The sequence below is a fragment of the Cervus canadensis genome, chromosome 23 (genome assembly GCF_019320065.1).
Source record: "Cervus canadensis isolate Bull #8, Minnesota chromosome 23, ASM1932006v1, whole genome shotgun sequence".
NCBI lineage: Eukaryota > Metazoa > Chordata > Mammalia > Artiodactyla > Cervidae > Cervus > Cervus canadensis.
Window position 1 is genome coordinate 57,099,639 of NC_057408.1, and position 14,806 is coordinate 57,114,444.

General features: G+C 47.8%; 1 protein-coding gene across 1 annotated transcript in view; it reads left to right on the forward strand.

The window, feature by feature from the left end:
* The first annotated feature begins 3,155 nt into the window (after positions 1–3,155).
* GNAL (G protein subunit alpha L) overlaps positions 3,156–14,806 on the forward strand; it is a 66,956-nt gene continuing 55,305 nt past the window's right edge. The window contains exon 1 of the mRNA XM_043443922.1: positions 3,156–3,655. Coding sequence (XP_043299857.1) covers positions 3,400–3,655 — 256 coding nt within the window. The 5' untranslated portion in view covers positions 3,156–3,399. The remainder of the gene's footprint in view (positions 3,656–14,806) is intronic.

Below are 14,806 nucleotides of genomic sequence, written 5' to 3' on the forward strand. Positions count from 1 at the left end.
ATCTATATTTCCGTCTTTGTGCCAGTACCATACTGTCTTGATGACTGTTGCTTTGTAGTAGAGCCTGAAGTCAGGCAGGTTGATTCCTCCGGTTCCATTCTTCTTTCTCAAGATTGCTTTGGCTATTCGAGGTTTTTTGTATTTCCATACAAATTGTAATTACACTTATTTTAGATGAGATAATATTCATCAACAGGCTTCTGGGAATTTGCTCATTTCTCCTCAGTTGCTTCCTCCCACCCCACCCTGTAGATGAAATCATTTCTATACATCTGCTTTCTAAGTCTTCAAATTGTTCTTTCATGTTCAACCTGCTCTTAAGTACATCCAATGAATTTTTTATGCTATTGCACTTTTCGGTTTTAGTATTTCCATTTGCTTCCCTTCAACAGTTTCAATTTCTTTGCTGAGATTCTCCATCAGTTCATTTATCACGCTTACATCTTATTTGAAATCTTTGAGCATGTTTGTAACATCGCACAATGCACAGGACACGCCCCAAGACAACAAATTATCCAGCCTCGAAGGTCGATAGTGCAGAGGCTGGCAAGTCCTGCATTATAGGAAGCTAGGCCTCCACTTTCACTTTGAATGGCTATGTTTTTATAAAATTTCCTCACTGCATTATTTAATGAATCCTCTCAGACTACATATCAGACTAATCAAACAGAGCCCCAACCTGGCGGAGAGGAGCTCAAATTGGTCCTACCTCTTTTCTACAATTTTACTGAAGTTTCCAATGGAATGGTGTTTAAATGTGCAAAACTGGCATCAATAAAGTGCCACATTCATCAATTAAACATATACCCACACAAAGACATTAGACACACCCTTTCATTACATCCTAACCGTCTGTTCTTAGAAAGGAAGTTCACAGGAAGACAAATTAAGAATGGAAAAATCCTGTCTGCAGCAGTGAAGATTACACAAGATTACATATTATATCAACCTGCTGTAATGTTACATTTACTTGGACTCCCCTCAAGGTTTCTATTTTCAGATTCATAATCAATCTTTGACATTAGAAATTGCCCATATATATAACCCAATGATTTTAAATCACTTAAAAAACCTTAAACTTTACTAGTAGTTATATATAAATATTAAACATTTTATTCTAATTTATTCTATGCATATATCACATAATCCTATTTTTCTAATAATTGGTGTTGAGGTGTGGGTAAGTCATTGTGGCTTATGCATAATTTAACATGAATTTTATGCTCACTAGAACAGCCTGTCTTATGACCTGTCAAATATGCATTATCCATCTGCCTGAACCACTGAAGACAAGAATGTGTTTAAAATTGAAATGGAGTAGCTCTGGTTCAGGAAAATGAAGCTGGGTGGCCACTGTAGATGTGGTTCCAGACACATTTCTGGATCACTGAGAAACCTGAATTTTCTGAATTGTGTCAGACTCAAGGACACCACCAGACTTTCTCAAAACAGTAGCTGCCGGTTGCTGCCAGTTTCAACCTTCTAGTCTAAAGGTCTCCCCTTATAACTACGCAACCATTTCAGACCCTGATCAATCTGATTTAGCAAACAGCTTACTTCTTACCTTGTGGCTCAGCTGGTAAAGAATCTGCCTGCAATGCGGGAGACCTGGGTTCGATCCCTGGGTTGGGAAGATTCTCTGAAGAAGGGAATACTCCAGTATTCTGGCCTGGAGAATTCCATGGATGGTATAGTCTATGGGGTCGCAAAGAGTCAGACATGACTGAGCAACTTTTACTTTCACTTTTCATTTTCACTTACTTCTTACCAGATCCAGTTCTCATTCTTGACACACAAACTATGTAATTGTGTGGGTTTTGTCATTATTAGATACCCTCAGTTTGCAGCCCAGAGGAATACAATTTAAGTGCCCAGGCCTTTGTGGCATTAAACAGCCCAATTGGCTCCTTAACAGGGATTCCTATTAGATATATTTACCAATCAATTATAACATCCCATGCCACTTTGATCAAAATTAAGGAATATGGGTTATATCAGGGTTCTTAAAAGCTATGTCAAAATTTTCACATGTTGCGGAAGCCCTATAAGATAATGGACGTTATGTGAGAAATTAGGAGAAAACGGGGATCTTTCGTGCATCTGAGGCATGGAGAGAAGGCGCTGAGTCTGGAAGTGCCTAGCTCCTCTCTGCGCTACTTTGCAGACTAAAAAATAGGATGCAGTGTACAATTCCATATTCTTTTAGCAAATATAAACAGTACATCACAATTGTTGTTGTTGACAATTAGGTACCTGCTTTCAGTTCTTTACTAAGTGTAGAACTTGTTGAAAATAATGTCGAGATGGAAGGTGTAATAGTTTGAGGTGGGGATCGAGAGTGTGCGGAGGTGTGTGCACAAGTGCATATGACCAGCAGGAAGGTGAAGGACTGTGGCAGGTGTAACACCCAGGGTGAAGGAAAGTTACACGGCTTAAAATAGCCTGGAGTTAAAACTCCCCTCCAGGTCCTCCCCACCATTCTATGCAAAACAAAGAACACTCTCACCGGAAGAAAAAGAAAGGACATTAAGGTTGATTATGCCCAGCTCCCAGCCGGTCCCAGCCTCTGGCCGATCTCCAGAATTCCTTGCCCCAGCCTTTTAAGAGATAACTAATCCGCACAACCTTGGAGACAGTAGATTTCCACATATACGCCTATATATACTTACTCTTTTCTTGGGTTAGTGCAGCAGCTCACTAATCTGACTGCTGCCCCTTTTCATTAAAGGTGATCTGTTCCTGTAAAGTGCCGGTCTCGTTCTACTTCCGAACCTCGCCTTCTCTAACTCCCTTACCCTACACGGGGAACTCAAGCTCTCAACGCTGGCATCCCACCCCTTCAGCCGGCTTTGCGTTCCTACCGCCCACTGCCCAAGACCAAACCCACGGAGAAGTTCTAAGGAAGGCAATGGCAGCTCTGGCCGATGGCGTCACCACCAAGGCCAAGGTGGCACTGTTTGTAGCTGCGCGCCGGGCTCGGGCAGCAGTATTTACGGTAAGGGGGCCTGGCTAGGCGGCAGTACTTACGATAACGGGCGTGGTGGGGTGGGGGACTCGCAGGCGGTGGTATTTACGGTAGGAGCGCCGGGCCGGCAGCAGTAAATACCGTAACGGGGTAAGTGCAGGTGGCGGTACTTACGGTAACCGGGGCCGGGCTCGCGGCAGCCGGTCAGACCAGAGGTCCTCTTTGTCAGGTGATCTCCGGCCAAAGAGGTAGCCAGTCCCTGAACCAGCGGGAAAAGCGGAATGGCCCTGGGGGGCGGTGAGGGGCCGGGGTCCCGACTCACCTGTGCGCCCCAGCCTGCCGGCCGCAGCGCCGCGCCGGGTCCGCGCGCAGTCCCCTCCCGCCCCTCGGCAGGGGCCCGGGCCTGAGCCCCGAGGCCCGCGCCCTGCGCCCAGATGGGACTGTGCCACAGCCTCCGGCCGCTGCTCTTCGGAGACCCGGAGCCGCCCGTGGAGGGCGCGCGGTCTGACCTGGACCCAATGCCGGACTTGGACCTGGCCCCGGTCCGGACTCCGGCGCAGGACAGGCGGCGCCGCACCGACCAGCAGCGCGCGGAGGAGCGCGAGGCCAGGCGGATCAGCAGGAGCATCGACCGCCGGCTCCGCGAGCAGAGGCGCGACCTGCGGCGGACTCACCGGCTGCTGCTGCTCGGTGGGTGCGGGGCGCTGGGCTGGGGGCGCACGGGGGCAAGGAGGGCACGGAGAACTGGGAGCGGAGCAGGGCGCAAGGGGCGCACGGGAGGCGCGGGAAACCGGGCGCTGTGGCGGCGCACACGCGGCGAGGGGCGCACGCGGACCTGGTGGATTCGGTCTCGAGTCCCGAGCAGCTCTGACCGGGTAGCGTCCACCTGAGTGGGCCGCGAACGCGCTGCCCGGTGACTCTGCTCTTTTCCACACCTCGTCCTCTGGCCGGTGGCTCACGTGTTACGGACGGAGGAGCCGGCCCGGGGATCTCGCGCCCACTCGTTTCATCCCCACTGCGTGCCCCAGCGCGGGGCCTGGAGCATCTCACCTCCTCTACTGCGGCAACTGTTCCAGCGCGCCTAGGAAAGCAGGTGCCGGAGGCCTCTACCGCGGGATCGTCGGGGCGGGGGGCGCGGGAGGGCTGTGTGGCTTGTCCGCTTCTGAGAAATAATTTCACAGCCCGGAATACGGCCCCTCTGCCTCACTGAGTCGGCTTCAACCCTGGTGCCGTCAGAATTCCGCTCCTCCTTCAGATTCGTCCGCTGTGGCCCCTGCGCACAGGGAAGAGGAAGCGACGCCGCCGGCGCAAAAGTGCAGAACGCGCGGCCCGCCGGCGCTTCCAGCTGGAGCTGTAGCGAGCGGAACAGCCTTTACGGCGAACAACCCGGGGACGTGCTCTGTGACTCAAAGCCTGGGTCCCTGGTGCTATTAATACTTGTGCCTTTTAAAGTTTAGGAAGGAAAAAAAAGTAAGACGTGGGCTTCTGACCCCAATTTTGTGAGCTCTAAAGAAGAAGAATTGTTGTTCTCTGCCCAGCGGCGCACAAAAAGAGAACCCAGCCTACGATGGAGGAAGATCCTGCTTACAAATGAAAGGAGGCTTTTCTTTAAGGACATCTAAAACTTCGGTTTGGAAGGGCTCACCATTGCAAGAATGAACAAGTAAAATGGCACAAACCTACCTGCTGTCTCCAGTGAAATATCTGAATTCGAATATAAAGAGAAACGTTTTTGGAGAATCAAAGAGCAAAAAATACAGAAGTAAGGGATCAGGTTACCTGAAAAGGGAAGAGGAGGCATCAGAAGCAGAGTTGTCATGTATACTGCTGACTTCCCCACATGACAGAGCAATGTTGCCAGAGGTCTGAAAATACTGAACGGTGATCCTAGACTCTTGCACCTCATTAAACCACAGGCATATGCATATGTCTGTCTGTGTGTGTGTACCTGTGTCTGTGTGAGGGGAAAATAGATTTTCAGATGCACAATTGGTCAAAAGATATCCCCACCCACATATTTTTCTGGAAAGAAATCACTTAGAAATTACTCCAGCCAATTTCTTTTCATGCACCAAATGAACTCTAAAAGGAGAGAATTGTGCTCTCAAGAAATAAGAGAAAACCAAATAAGGTCCAGAGTTTTGGCAGCTTAATGTTTTAATGTGATTTTACAGCCAGACAGAAACATTTAAAAGGATATGTGAAGCGAAAGATGCTCCATATGGAGAAAAAATTTAAATGCAGGCCCAGCGTTGCCAATCTTGAATTTTCAGAATAAGGGGGAAAGACCCATTTTCACCTGAAACCTCCTTATTGTTAACCATTGGCTCATATTTATAAAGGGCTTCCCAGGTGGCGCTAGTAGTTAAGAACCCACCTGCCAATGCAGAAGTCAGAAGAGATGCAGGTTCAATCTCTGGGTCAGGAAGATCCCCTGGAGGAAGGGTATGGCAACTCACTCCAGTGTTCTTGCCTGGAGAATCCTATGGACAGACCTGGGGGTGGCTACAGTCCATGGGGTCTCAAAGAGTCAGACATGGCTGAGCAACTGAGCACACAGATATTAATAAAACACAGTCTCCATGCCTGATTCGGCCCATGAGCCACCGCCAACAAAAACACAGTTGACAAGACTGGGTGTCGGCTCAGAATACGTCGTCTGTCTGAACACCCAGCAATCGAAGCTGGGTCCCCACCCTTCAAGTGTACCTTTCAGCTGCTGAACTCACAGTCATGACATAGTTATTGTTGTTCAGTTGCTTAGTCGTATCTGATTCTCTGTGACCACATGGACTGTAGCACACCAGGTCTCCCTGCCTCTCACTATAGTCGATGTCCCACAACATAGTAGGTGCCACTGATTCTTCTTCCACCTCTCCTGTTGATGTAAATCTCTGTTCAGTACACTCTGATTGGAAAAGTATTCATTTGATGTTATCCGTTTTCCAGATACCATTCAAATTAAAAACGGACAACTATGAGTAGAATTCATGTTTTCTGCCTCCTTCAATTATCTCCTGCTATTTTCCTGTATGTGTGGTCTTTCTCCACCAGCAATACATCTTTCCAGAAGGAGGCCATCTCTGTGGGACATTTGCTGTCATCGCCTTGTACTTGGCTGTTGGGATAAACCAGAACTCTGGCTTGACCCCCGTCCGTGTCTAGTTCCTCTAGGAGGGAGTACTTGGTGAAATCACAGAAAAACAATGTTCTCCACTGGGGGTGGGGGGTGGGGGTTGATCGCTTTTTTTTTTTTTGGTAAATACCTTCTTAATTGTAACGATACAGTGACCCGGCTTCCCAGGTGGCATTAGTGGTAAAGAACCCACCTACCAATGCAGGAGACATAAGAGCACAGGTTCCATCCCTGGGTCAGGAAGATCCCCTGGAGGAGGGCATGGCAACCCACTCCAGTGTTCTTGCCTGAAGAATCCCATGGACAGAGGAGCCTGGTGGGCTACAGTCCACGGGGTCACAAAGAGTCAGACAGGACTGAAGCAGCTTAGTGCACACACACACACTGACCAAGATAGCAGTTGGTTCTTGAGTCGTGCAGTGGACGTGAGCTGGGTGGATGCCCAGGACACCTCCTCTTCAGTGTGCTGCCTTGCCCCGCCCCGGCCTACTGGAGCCCTGTAGGCTTTGTCATCAGGAGAAATTCCAGATGCTCTGGCTGTGCCTTGCTTTTCCAGAGCCACACACTCACAGCGTGTCCTCACAGCCTGGAGGGGCTGCAGTCACTGCCCTGCATCAGTCTGTTGTATAAACCATCACCCATAACCTCAGACGCAGAGCTCCACATTTCCATCGGTGAAGCAAGACTCAGGCAGCAGGTGTGGCCGAGGGACGGTGCAGAAAGAACAAGCAGGGGGACTGTGGGCCTCCGGGGCCAGGGTGGATGGACCCTGAACCCACACCCCCAGTCAGAAGGAAGCACAGCCCTGGAGGGCATGAGTGGAATTAATCCACCATTTGATGTGGGGTGGCCTGTGTTCAGAAGGACGTCGGGCTGTGTTTTGGGCCACTCACCTGCCCAGAGGTCAGCAGAGAGGTGTCCCCATGGCGTTGTGCGGAGACCAGAACACCAGCACCATCACCCCAGTCCATGGGCACTGCGTGTGTAGGATGGAGTGTGGCCTGGGAGAGGGAGGCGCTGTGGAGGTCACCGAAACATCAAAGTACACTCGTTGAATAAATTTGTTTAAAAAGTGGACCAGGGGTTCTTTTTTTTTTTTTCCACTTTGAGGGGCTTGTCAGAGAATGGTGTATTAAGGTTGTACTTAGGGCAGATGCAGAGCAAAATGCCAGCACGTTTTCCACCATCAGAACTCGCCGCTGCCCCCATGGTCCAGTCCCAAAGCCCCAGCAACCTCTGTGGTGTCCCCCCAGGGGATGAGAGCAGTCTCTCTCATTTGGTTGTTAGAGATTTTCACATACGAGGAAATTCCATGTGCTGGGAAGAATCAGCAAAGCCCCGAGGCTGGGAGGTGGCTATTTTTCTGTCTGTCCTTCCCTCCTGGACCAGGAAGGATGGTGATGTAATCCCCTCTCTCGGAAGCTCTGAAGTAACTGGTACTTTAGAGTCATTTCTTAATGTAAGCACATCCTGCACTCCAGCCAGCCATTGATTGGTGCCACCTGGCCTGAGAGGCAACGGAGACGCAGCTGCTCTGATGCACTAATGGAGGATGTGTATTCAATACTCAGACCCACTTCCCCTCTGGCGAGTGGTGTTTTCTCAGAAGAAACAGCTCCCCTTTGGGCTTGGGCACAATAATGAGCTTGGATGGGCTCATTATTAAAGGCCAAGGTCACTGGTCCCACTCGGCCGTGGCCTCGGTGTAGGGCGTGATCCGGTGTGGAGCCGAGAGCATCCAGGGAGACAGGCTTCAGCGATGCCACTGCGCCCCAGGGCGGTGCCCCTGCCCATTTATCTGTGACCTGAATTTCTGTGTGTCAGCCTGGGAGCAAAGAGTACCCGATTCCATCAAGTGCAGCTGAGTGTTCACTTAGGAAAACAGAGGACGGGTTTCTACGGTGACCTCCATATCCTGCAAGCGAACACACCACCCAAAGACTGTGGTCACAACCTGAGTCACACCATGGTCACTGCCATCAGGAATCCAAATCCACAGGGGATTGGTTCCAGGGCCCTGCCAGACACCAAAACCTGAGGATGCCCAAGTCCCTTATATAAAATGGCCTTTCAGTCTGCCCCCAACATCTGTGCTCAGAGACAGAGCCTTGAAAACGCTAATTAAAATAAGTTCTTCCCTGGGGGCGCAGTTGATGAGAATCCACCTGCCACTGCAGGGGACATGGGTTCCATCCCTGGTCCGGGAAGATTCCACAAGCCTTGGGGCCACCAGGCCCGTGTGCCACAACAACTGAGCCCAAGGGATGCAGCTATGAAGCCGATGCACCTAGATCCTGCTCTCAGCTCAAAAAGAAGCCACCACAATGCAAAGCCCACGCACCACAACAAAGAGTAGCCCCTGCCTATGGCAACTAGAGAAAGCCCCCGTAAAGCAAAGAAGACCCAGCTTAGCCAAAAATAATAATGAAAAGTAAAATGAGGTCATTAGGGCGGACTCTGATCCAGCCTGATGGATATCCTTATATATCCTACTCTAAAGAAGAAATCTGGACACAGACATGACATGGGGATGACCATGTGAAGACATAGGGAGGAGCCGGTGGGTGTCTGCAAGCCAAGGAGAGAGGCCTCTAGAGGAACCAGCCCTGCCAGCACCTCTCTCTTGGACCTTCCAGCCTCTCGAACTTTGAGAAAATTCATTCCTGTTGTCTTTGATAAAAGACACTGACTTCCTTGTATTTTCTTCTATTTCTGCTGTGAGGCTAAAGAGGACAGGGTCAAGTAGCAAACTTTTCTTTTTTCTTAGGAGGTTACTTTGTTTTAGTATTTCTTTAATTGAGATACAGTTGGCAGAAAACGTTGCATTTGTTGCAGGTGTGCAACAAAATGATTCCACATTTGTCTATATTGTGAAGTGATCACAATAAGTCTAGTTAACACCCATCACCACACAGTAACCTAAAAAGTTGTGTGCAGAGAGGACTTTTAAGATCTACTTTCTTAGCGGCTTTCAAGTACACAGCACCGTGTTACTAACTGTAGTCACGTGTTGTGCACTGCATCCTGGGACTTTGTTTCATAACTCAGGGTTTATACCCTTCATCTCCCTCTGATTTCTCAAGCCCCGCTCCCCTCTGCCTGTGGGTGGACCTGCCACACCACACAGTCTGTGCCACCTGCTCGCAGGCCCCTTGGCTTCCCCCACCCTCGACCCTGGAATCCTCTCCCCAACACCACTGAGTGTCCTGTTCACCCTCAGTTTCAAAGGTCGTCTCCAGTGTCAACTCTTCCAAGATTTTCCTGATCCTCTCTGTCAGCAGAGTCCCCTCATTTTATATGTAATTCCCTTAGAATACTTTTTTACCTTCTATTTAGACGTAAGTTTAGCTGAAATCCACCATCAGATTACATCCTAAAAGAGTCACTAACGTTGCACATCTTTTCATGTGCGGACTGGCCATTCATATGTCTTCCTTAGAGATGTCTGTTCAAATAGTTTGTTCCTTCTTTAACTGGGTTGTCTTTCTGTTGTAGTAGTAGCAACACAACAATTTAAGTAGTAGCCTCTTCAATATTCCAGCTTCTGGAGCCTATCATTCTTAACCGCAGGTAACTCTGCGCCTGCGGTCCTAACCTGCAGGGCTCTCTGTTCAGTAGAGAACAATGCCAAGTTTTGCCTCAGGTCGTTGCTGAGGCGGCCGCCAGGTGGCGCCGCCGCGCAGGAAACCTGATGGACACGGGGCGGCCGCTCCCAAACCGTGATCCTCACTGCCTGCCCGCCGGTAGCAGGGAAACCGGCTGGATCTGCGCTCCCAGGTGTGAATGGTGATGGTGGGAGAAAGATGAAGGCGACGGATGGCCGACCAGTGGCAGAGCTGGGCCCGGAGGCGGGAACCCCATTGACCGGGCTCTTACCTGCACACACCCGCGCACACCTCCACACAGCAGCATCCATCCCCCAGGGTTGGTGGATCCTCCAGCGGCCACTCCTAGGTGTGGTCCCTTTTCTCTCTTCTGGGAATATCTGCTCTGTGTGCCCGTGCGAGACTGCACATCCCCGGACAGGTCATGCACCTGTCCTTTCTGCACGACTGCTCCTGTCCTCTCTGTCCGAGGCAGGGCATCCCACCTCCAGGTTGGCCTGTCATCAGTTCTCCATGTAAAACTGGCCCGGTCTCTGCCATGCTTCTAATAAGCATGACTTCTGGCCAACCTGTGGATAAATAATCACCCCTAAGGGCAGAGTTGGACACCATTGAGCAACTGAACTGAGGGGAACCCATAGCCCGACAGTGTGAGTCCTGTCTCCTTGAGGCAGCACCCGGCATGGGGTGGGCACTGCATAAGCACCTGGGGAGACAGATGATAAACTGCACACAAATGAAACCCAACACGCCAACAGGGAGGAAGAAAAGGAACCAAGAACTGAGGGGGTTCTCACTTCTCCCCTCTTTCTCTCTTTCTTATTGGCATCAGTTCAGTTCAGTCGCTCAGTCGGGTCCAACTCTTTGCAAAACCCCATGGACTGCAGCTTCCCTGTCCATCACCATCTCCTGGAGTTTACTCAAGCTCATGTCCATCAAGTTGGTGATGCCATCCAACCATCTTATCCTCTGTGATCCCCTTCTCCTCCTGCCTTCAATCTTTTCCAGCATCAGGGCCTTTTCCAATGAGTCAGCTCTTCGCATCAGGTGGCCAAAGTATTGGGAGTTTCAGCTTCAGCATCAGGCCTTCCAATGAATATTCAGGACTGATTTCCTTTAGGGTGGACTGGTTGGATCTCCTTGCAGTCCAAGGGGCTCTCAAGAGTTTTCTCCCAATACCACAGTTCAAAAGCATCAATTCTTCAGCACTCAGCTTTCTTTATAGTCCAACTCTCACATCCACACATGACTACTGGAAAAACCATAGCCTTGACTAGACGGACCTTTGTTGGAAAAGTAATGTCTCTGCTTTTTAATATGCTCTCTAGGTTGGTCATAACTTTTCTTCCAAAAAAGCAAGTGTCTTTTAATTTTATGGCTGCAGTCACCATCTGCAGTGATTTTGGAGCCCCCAAAAAGAAAGTCTGTTACTGTTTCCACTGTTTCCCATCTATTAGTCATGAAGGGATGGGACCAGATGCCATGATCTTAGTTTTCTGAATGTTGAGTTTTAAGCCAACTTTTTCACTCTCCTCTTTCACTTTCATCAAGGGGCTCTTTAGTTCTTCTTCACTTTATGCCATAAGGGTGGTGTCATCTGCATATCTGAGGTTGCTGATATTTCTCCCGGCAATCTTGATTCCAGCTTGTGCTTCATCCAGTCCAGCATTTCTCATGATGTACTCTGCATATGAGTTAAATAAGCAGGGTGACAATATACAGCCTTGATGTACTCCTTTCCCTATTTGGAACCAGTCTGTTGTTCCATGCTCAGTTCTAACTGTTACTTCCTGACCTGCATACAGATTTCTCAATAGGCAGGTCAGGTGGTCTGGTATTCCCATCTCTTGAAGAATTTTCCACAGTTTGTTGTGATCCACACAAAGGCTTTGGTATAGTCAATAAAGCAGAGATAGATCTTTTTCTGGAACTCTCTTGCTTTTTCAATGATCCAACAGATGTTAACAATTTGATCTCTGGTTCCTCTGCCTTTTCTAAATCCAGCTTGAACATCTGGAAGTTCATGGTTCATATACTGTTGAAGCCTGGCTTGGAGAATTTTGAGCATTACTTTGCTAGTGTGTGAGATGAGTGCAATTGTGCTGTAGTTTGAGCATTCTTTGGTATTGCCTTTCTTTGGGATTGGAATAAAAACTGACCTTTTCCAGTCCTGTGGCCAATGCTGAGTTTTCCAAATTTGCTGGCATATTGAGTGCAGAACTTTCACAGCATCATCTTTTAGGATTTGAAATATCTCAACTGGAATTCCATCACCTCCACTAGCCTTGTTCATAGTGATGTTTCCCAAGGTCTAGTTGACTTCACATTCCAGGATGTCTGACTCCAGGTGCATGATCATATCATCATGATAATCTGGGTCATGAAGATCTTTTTTGTACAGTTCTTCTGTGTATTCTTGCTACCTCTTCTTAATATCTTCTGCTTCTATTAAGTCCATACCATTTCTGTCCCTTATTGTGCCCATCTTTGCATGAAATGTTCCCTTGGTATCTCTAATTTTCTTGAAGAGATCTTTAGTATTTCCGATTCTATTGTTTTCCTCTATTTCCTTGCACTGATCACTGAGGAAGTCTTTCTTATCTCTCCTTGCTATTCTTTGGAACTCTGCATTCAAATGGGTATATCTTTCCTTTTCTCCTTTGCTTTTCACTTCTCTTCCTTTTCACAGCTATTGTAAGGCCTCCTCAGACAACAATTTTGCCTTTTTGCATTTTTCTTGGGAATGGTCTTGATCCCTGCCTCCTGTACAATGTCACAAACCTCCATCCATAGTTCTTCAGGCACTCTATCAAATCTAATCCCTTGAATCTATTTCTCACTTCCACTGTATAACTGTAAGGGGTTTGATTTAGGTCATACCTGAATGGTCTAGTGGTTTTCCCTACTTTTTTCAATTTAAGTCTGACTTTGGAAGTAAGGAGTTCATGATCTGAGCAACAGTCAGCTTCCAGTCTTGTTTTTGCTGACTGTATAGAGATTCTCCATCTTTGGCTGCAAAGAATATAATCAATCTGATTTCGGTATCTGGTGATGTCCATGTGTAGAGTCTTCTCTTGTGTTGTTGGAAGAGGGTGTTTGCAGTGACCAGTGTGTTCTCTTCGCAAAACTCTATTAGCCTTTGCCCTGCTTCATTCCGTACTCCAAGGCCAAATTTCCCTGCTACTCCAGGTGTTTCTTGACTTCCTACTTTTACATTCCAGTCCCCTATAATGAAAAGGACATCTTTTTGGGGTGTCAGTTCTAGAAGATCTTGTAGGTCTTCGTAGAACCATTCAACTTCAGCTTCTTCAGCATGACTGGTCAGGGCATAGACTTAGATTACTGTGATATTGAATTGTTTGCCTTGAAAATAAAGAGAGATCATTCCGTCATTTTTGAGATTACATCCAAGTGTGGCATTTCGGACTCTTTTGTTGACTATAATGGCTACTCCATTTCTTCTAAGGGATTCTTGCCCACAGTAGTAGATGTAATGGTCATCTGAGTTAAATTAACCCGTTCCAATTCATTTTAGTTTGCTGATTCCTAAATTGTTGATGTTCACTGTTGTCATCTCCTGTTTGACCACTTCCAATTTGCCTTGATTCATGAACCTAACATTCCAGGTTCCTATGCAATATTGCTCTTTACAGTATTGGACTTTACTTCCATCACCAGTCACATCCACAGCTGGGTGATGTTTTTGCTTTGGCTCTGTCTCTTACTGGCATGGACATGTGGTATTCCTATATTTTTCTATGGCTTAGAATTCACTACTGACCTTAACTCTTTTGGTGCTGAAATCATCCCAGATTTAGCCAAACGGGAGTGCCTTCAGTATGGCTCTGCATTCTCAGGGACATGCCCCACCATGTGAAAGCATATTCCTATTTTCTGGGCTTCTCTAGTGGTTCAGTTGGTAAAGAATCTGCCTGCAAAGCAAGAGTTCTGAGTTCAATCCCTGGATTGGGAAGATGCCCTGGAGAAGGGAAAGGCTACCCACTCCAGTATTCTGGCCTGGAGAATTCCATGAACTGTATAGTTCTTGGGGTCCTAAAGAGTCAGACACAACTGAAGGACTTTCACTTTTTTCACTTTCTGTTGTAACCATATTCCAGGTTTATCTTGTGACTCCACTGCCCCCACCCCAGAATCTGCCATTTCTCTGAGGAGTTCTGGCTCCTCTGGGTGGTGGGTGATGCTGAAGGCCAAGATTGGGCACTAGATGCACTCACAGCTACTAGTGTGTCTAACACTTGGCTGTTTTCAGCAGACAGAACAAGAGAATAGATGCATGTGTGTGCTATACATGTATACAGTCATACAACAGACACACATGTACATGCAGATAATCACGGACACACATACTCTGACACCGTGAGCTCATTCCAATTGCTACAATTCCAGTCCATCCCACAGGTTTGCCTTGCCTTTCCCCACTCCATATTTTTGATGTCTCTGTCTCTCTGAAAATCCTGTTTCTCAGTAACCACCTCCACGCATACCTCTGTTTGTCAATCATGTATCTATGGGCTTGGGATCTGTCCGCGCTCAGAGTCTACCTCTCGAACATCGGTCTTGAATTGACCTGTCATTTAAATTCATCAAATGGTTCCTACCTAATGACAAAATAAATGACAACGACACACACTAGACTCTTTCTCCCTGGTTCATAGTCTGCAAGCTTCAGGAAGAGCCCATCCAACTTTCCTGGGAAAGGCCCATAGTTCCCACCTGTCATAGAGCAGGTTCAAGTTCTGTTGAACTTCATACACAGGTTGACATTCTATTACAAGGAAAATTGTTGCTTTAGACTCTGTAACTAAGCCAAATTCTAAAAGAAACCAGTTACTAAGGCAACTGAGCGAAGAGTTAATGAATTCATCAGTCATTATATGCAGATTAACCTGCCAGTGTTCACAAGGAGATGCGCTTGTTTGATTTTTCCTTCCGGAAGAGAGAACGGTGCAAATTTTTTCCCCACTTGACAGAGTTCCTTCTGAAAAGGGCTCAGGCTTTGGGATCAGACAGGGCTGGTCAGGCCCCTGTGGGACCTTCAGACCACAGCCTTCTCTGCAAAGTGTGGATAATCTTGAAGCT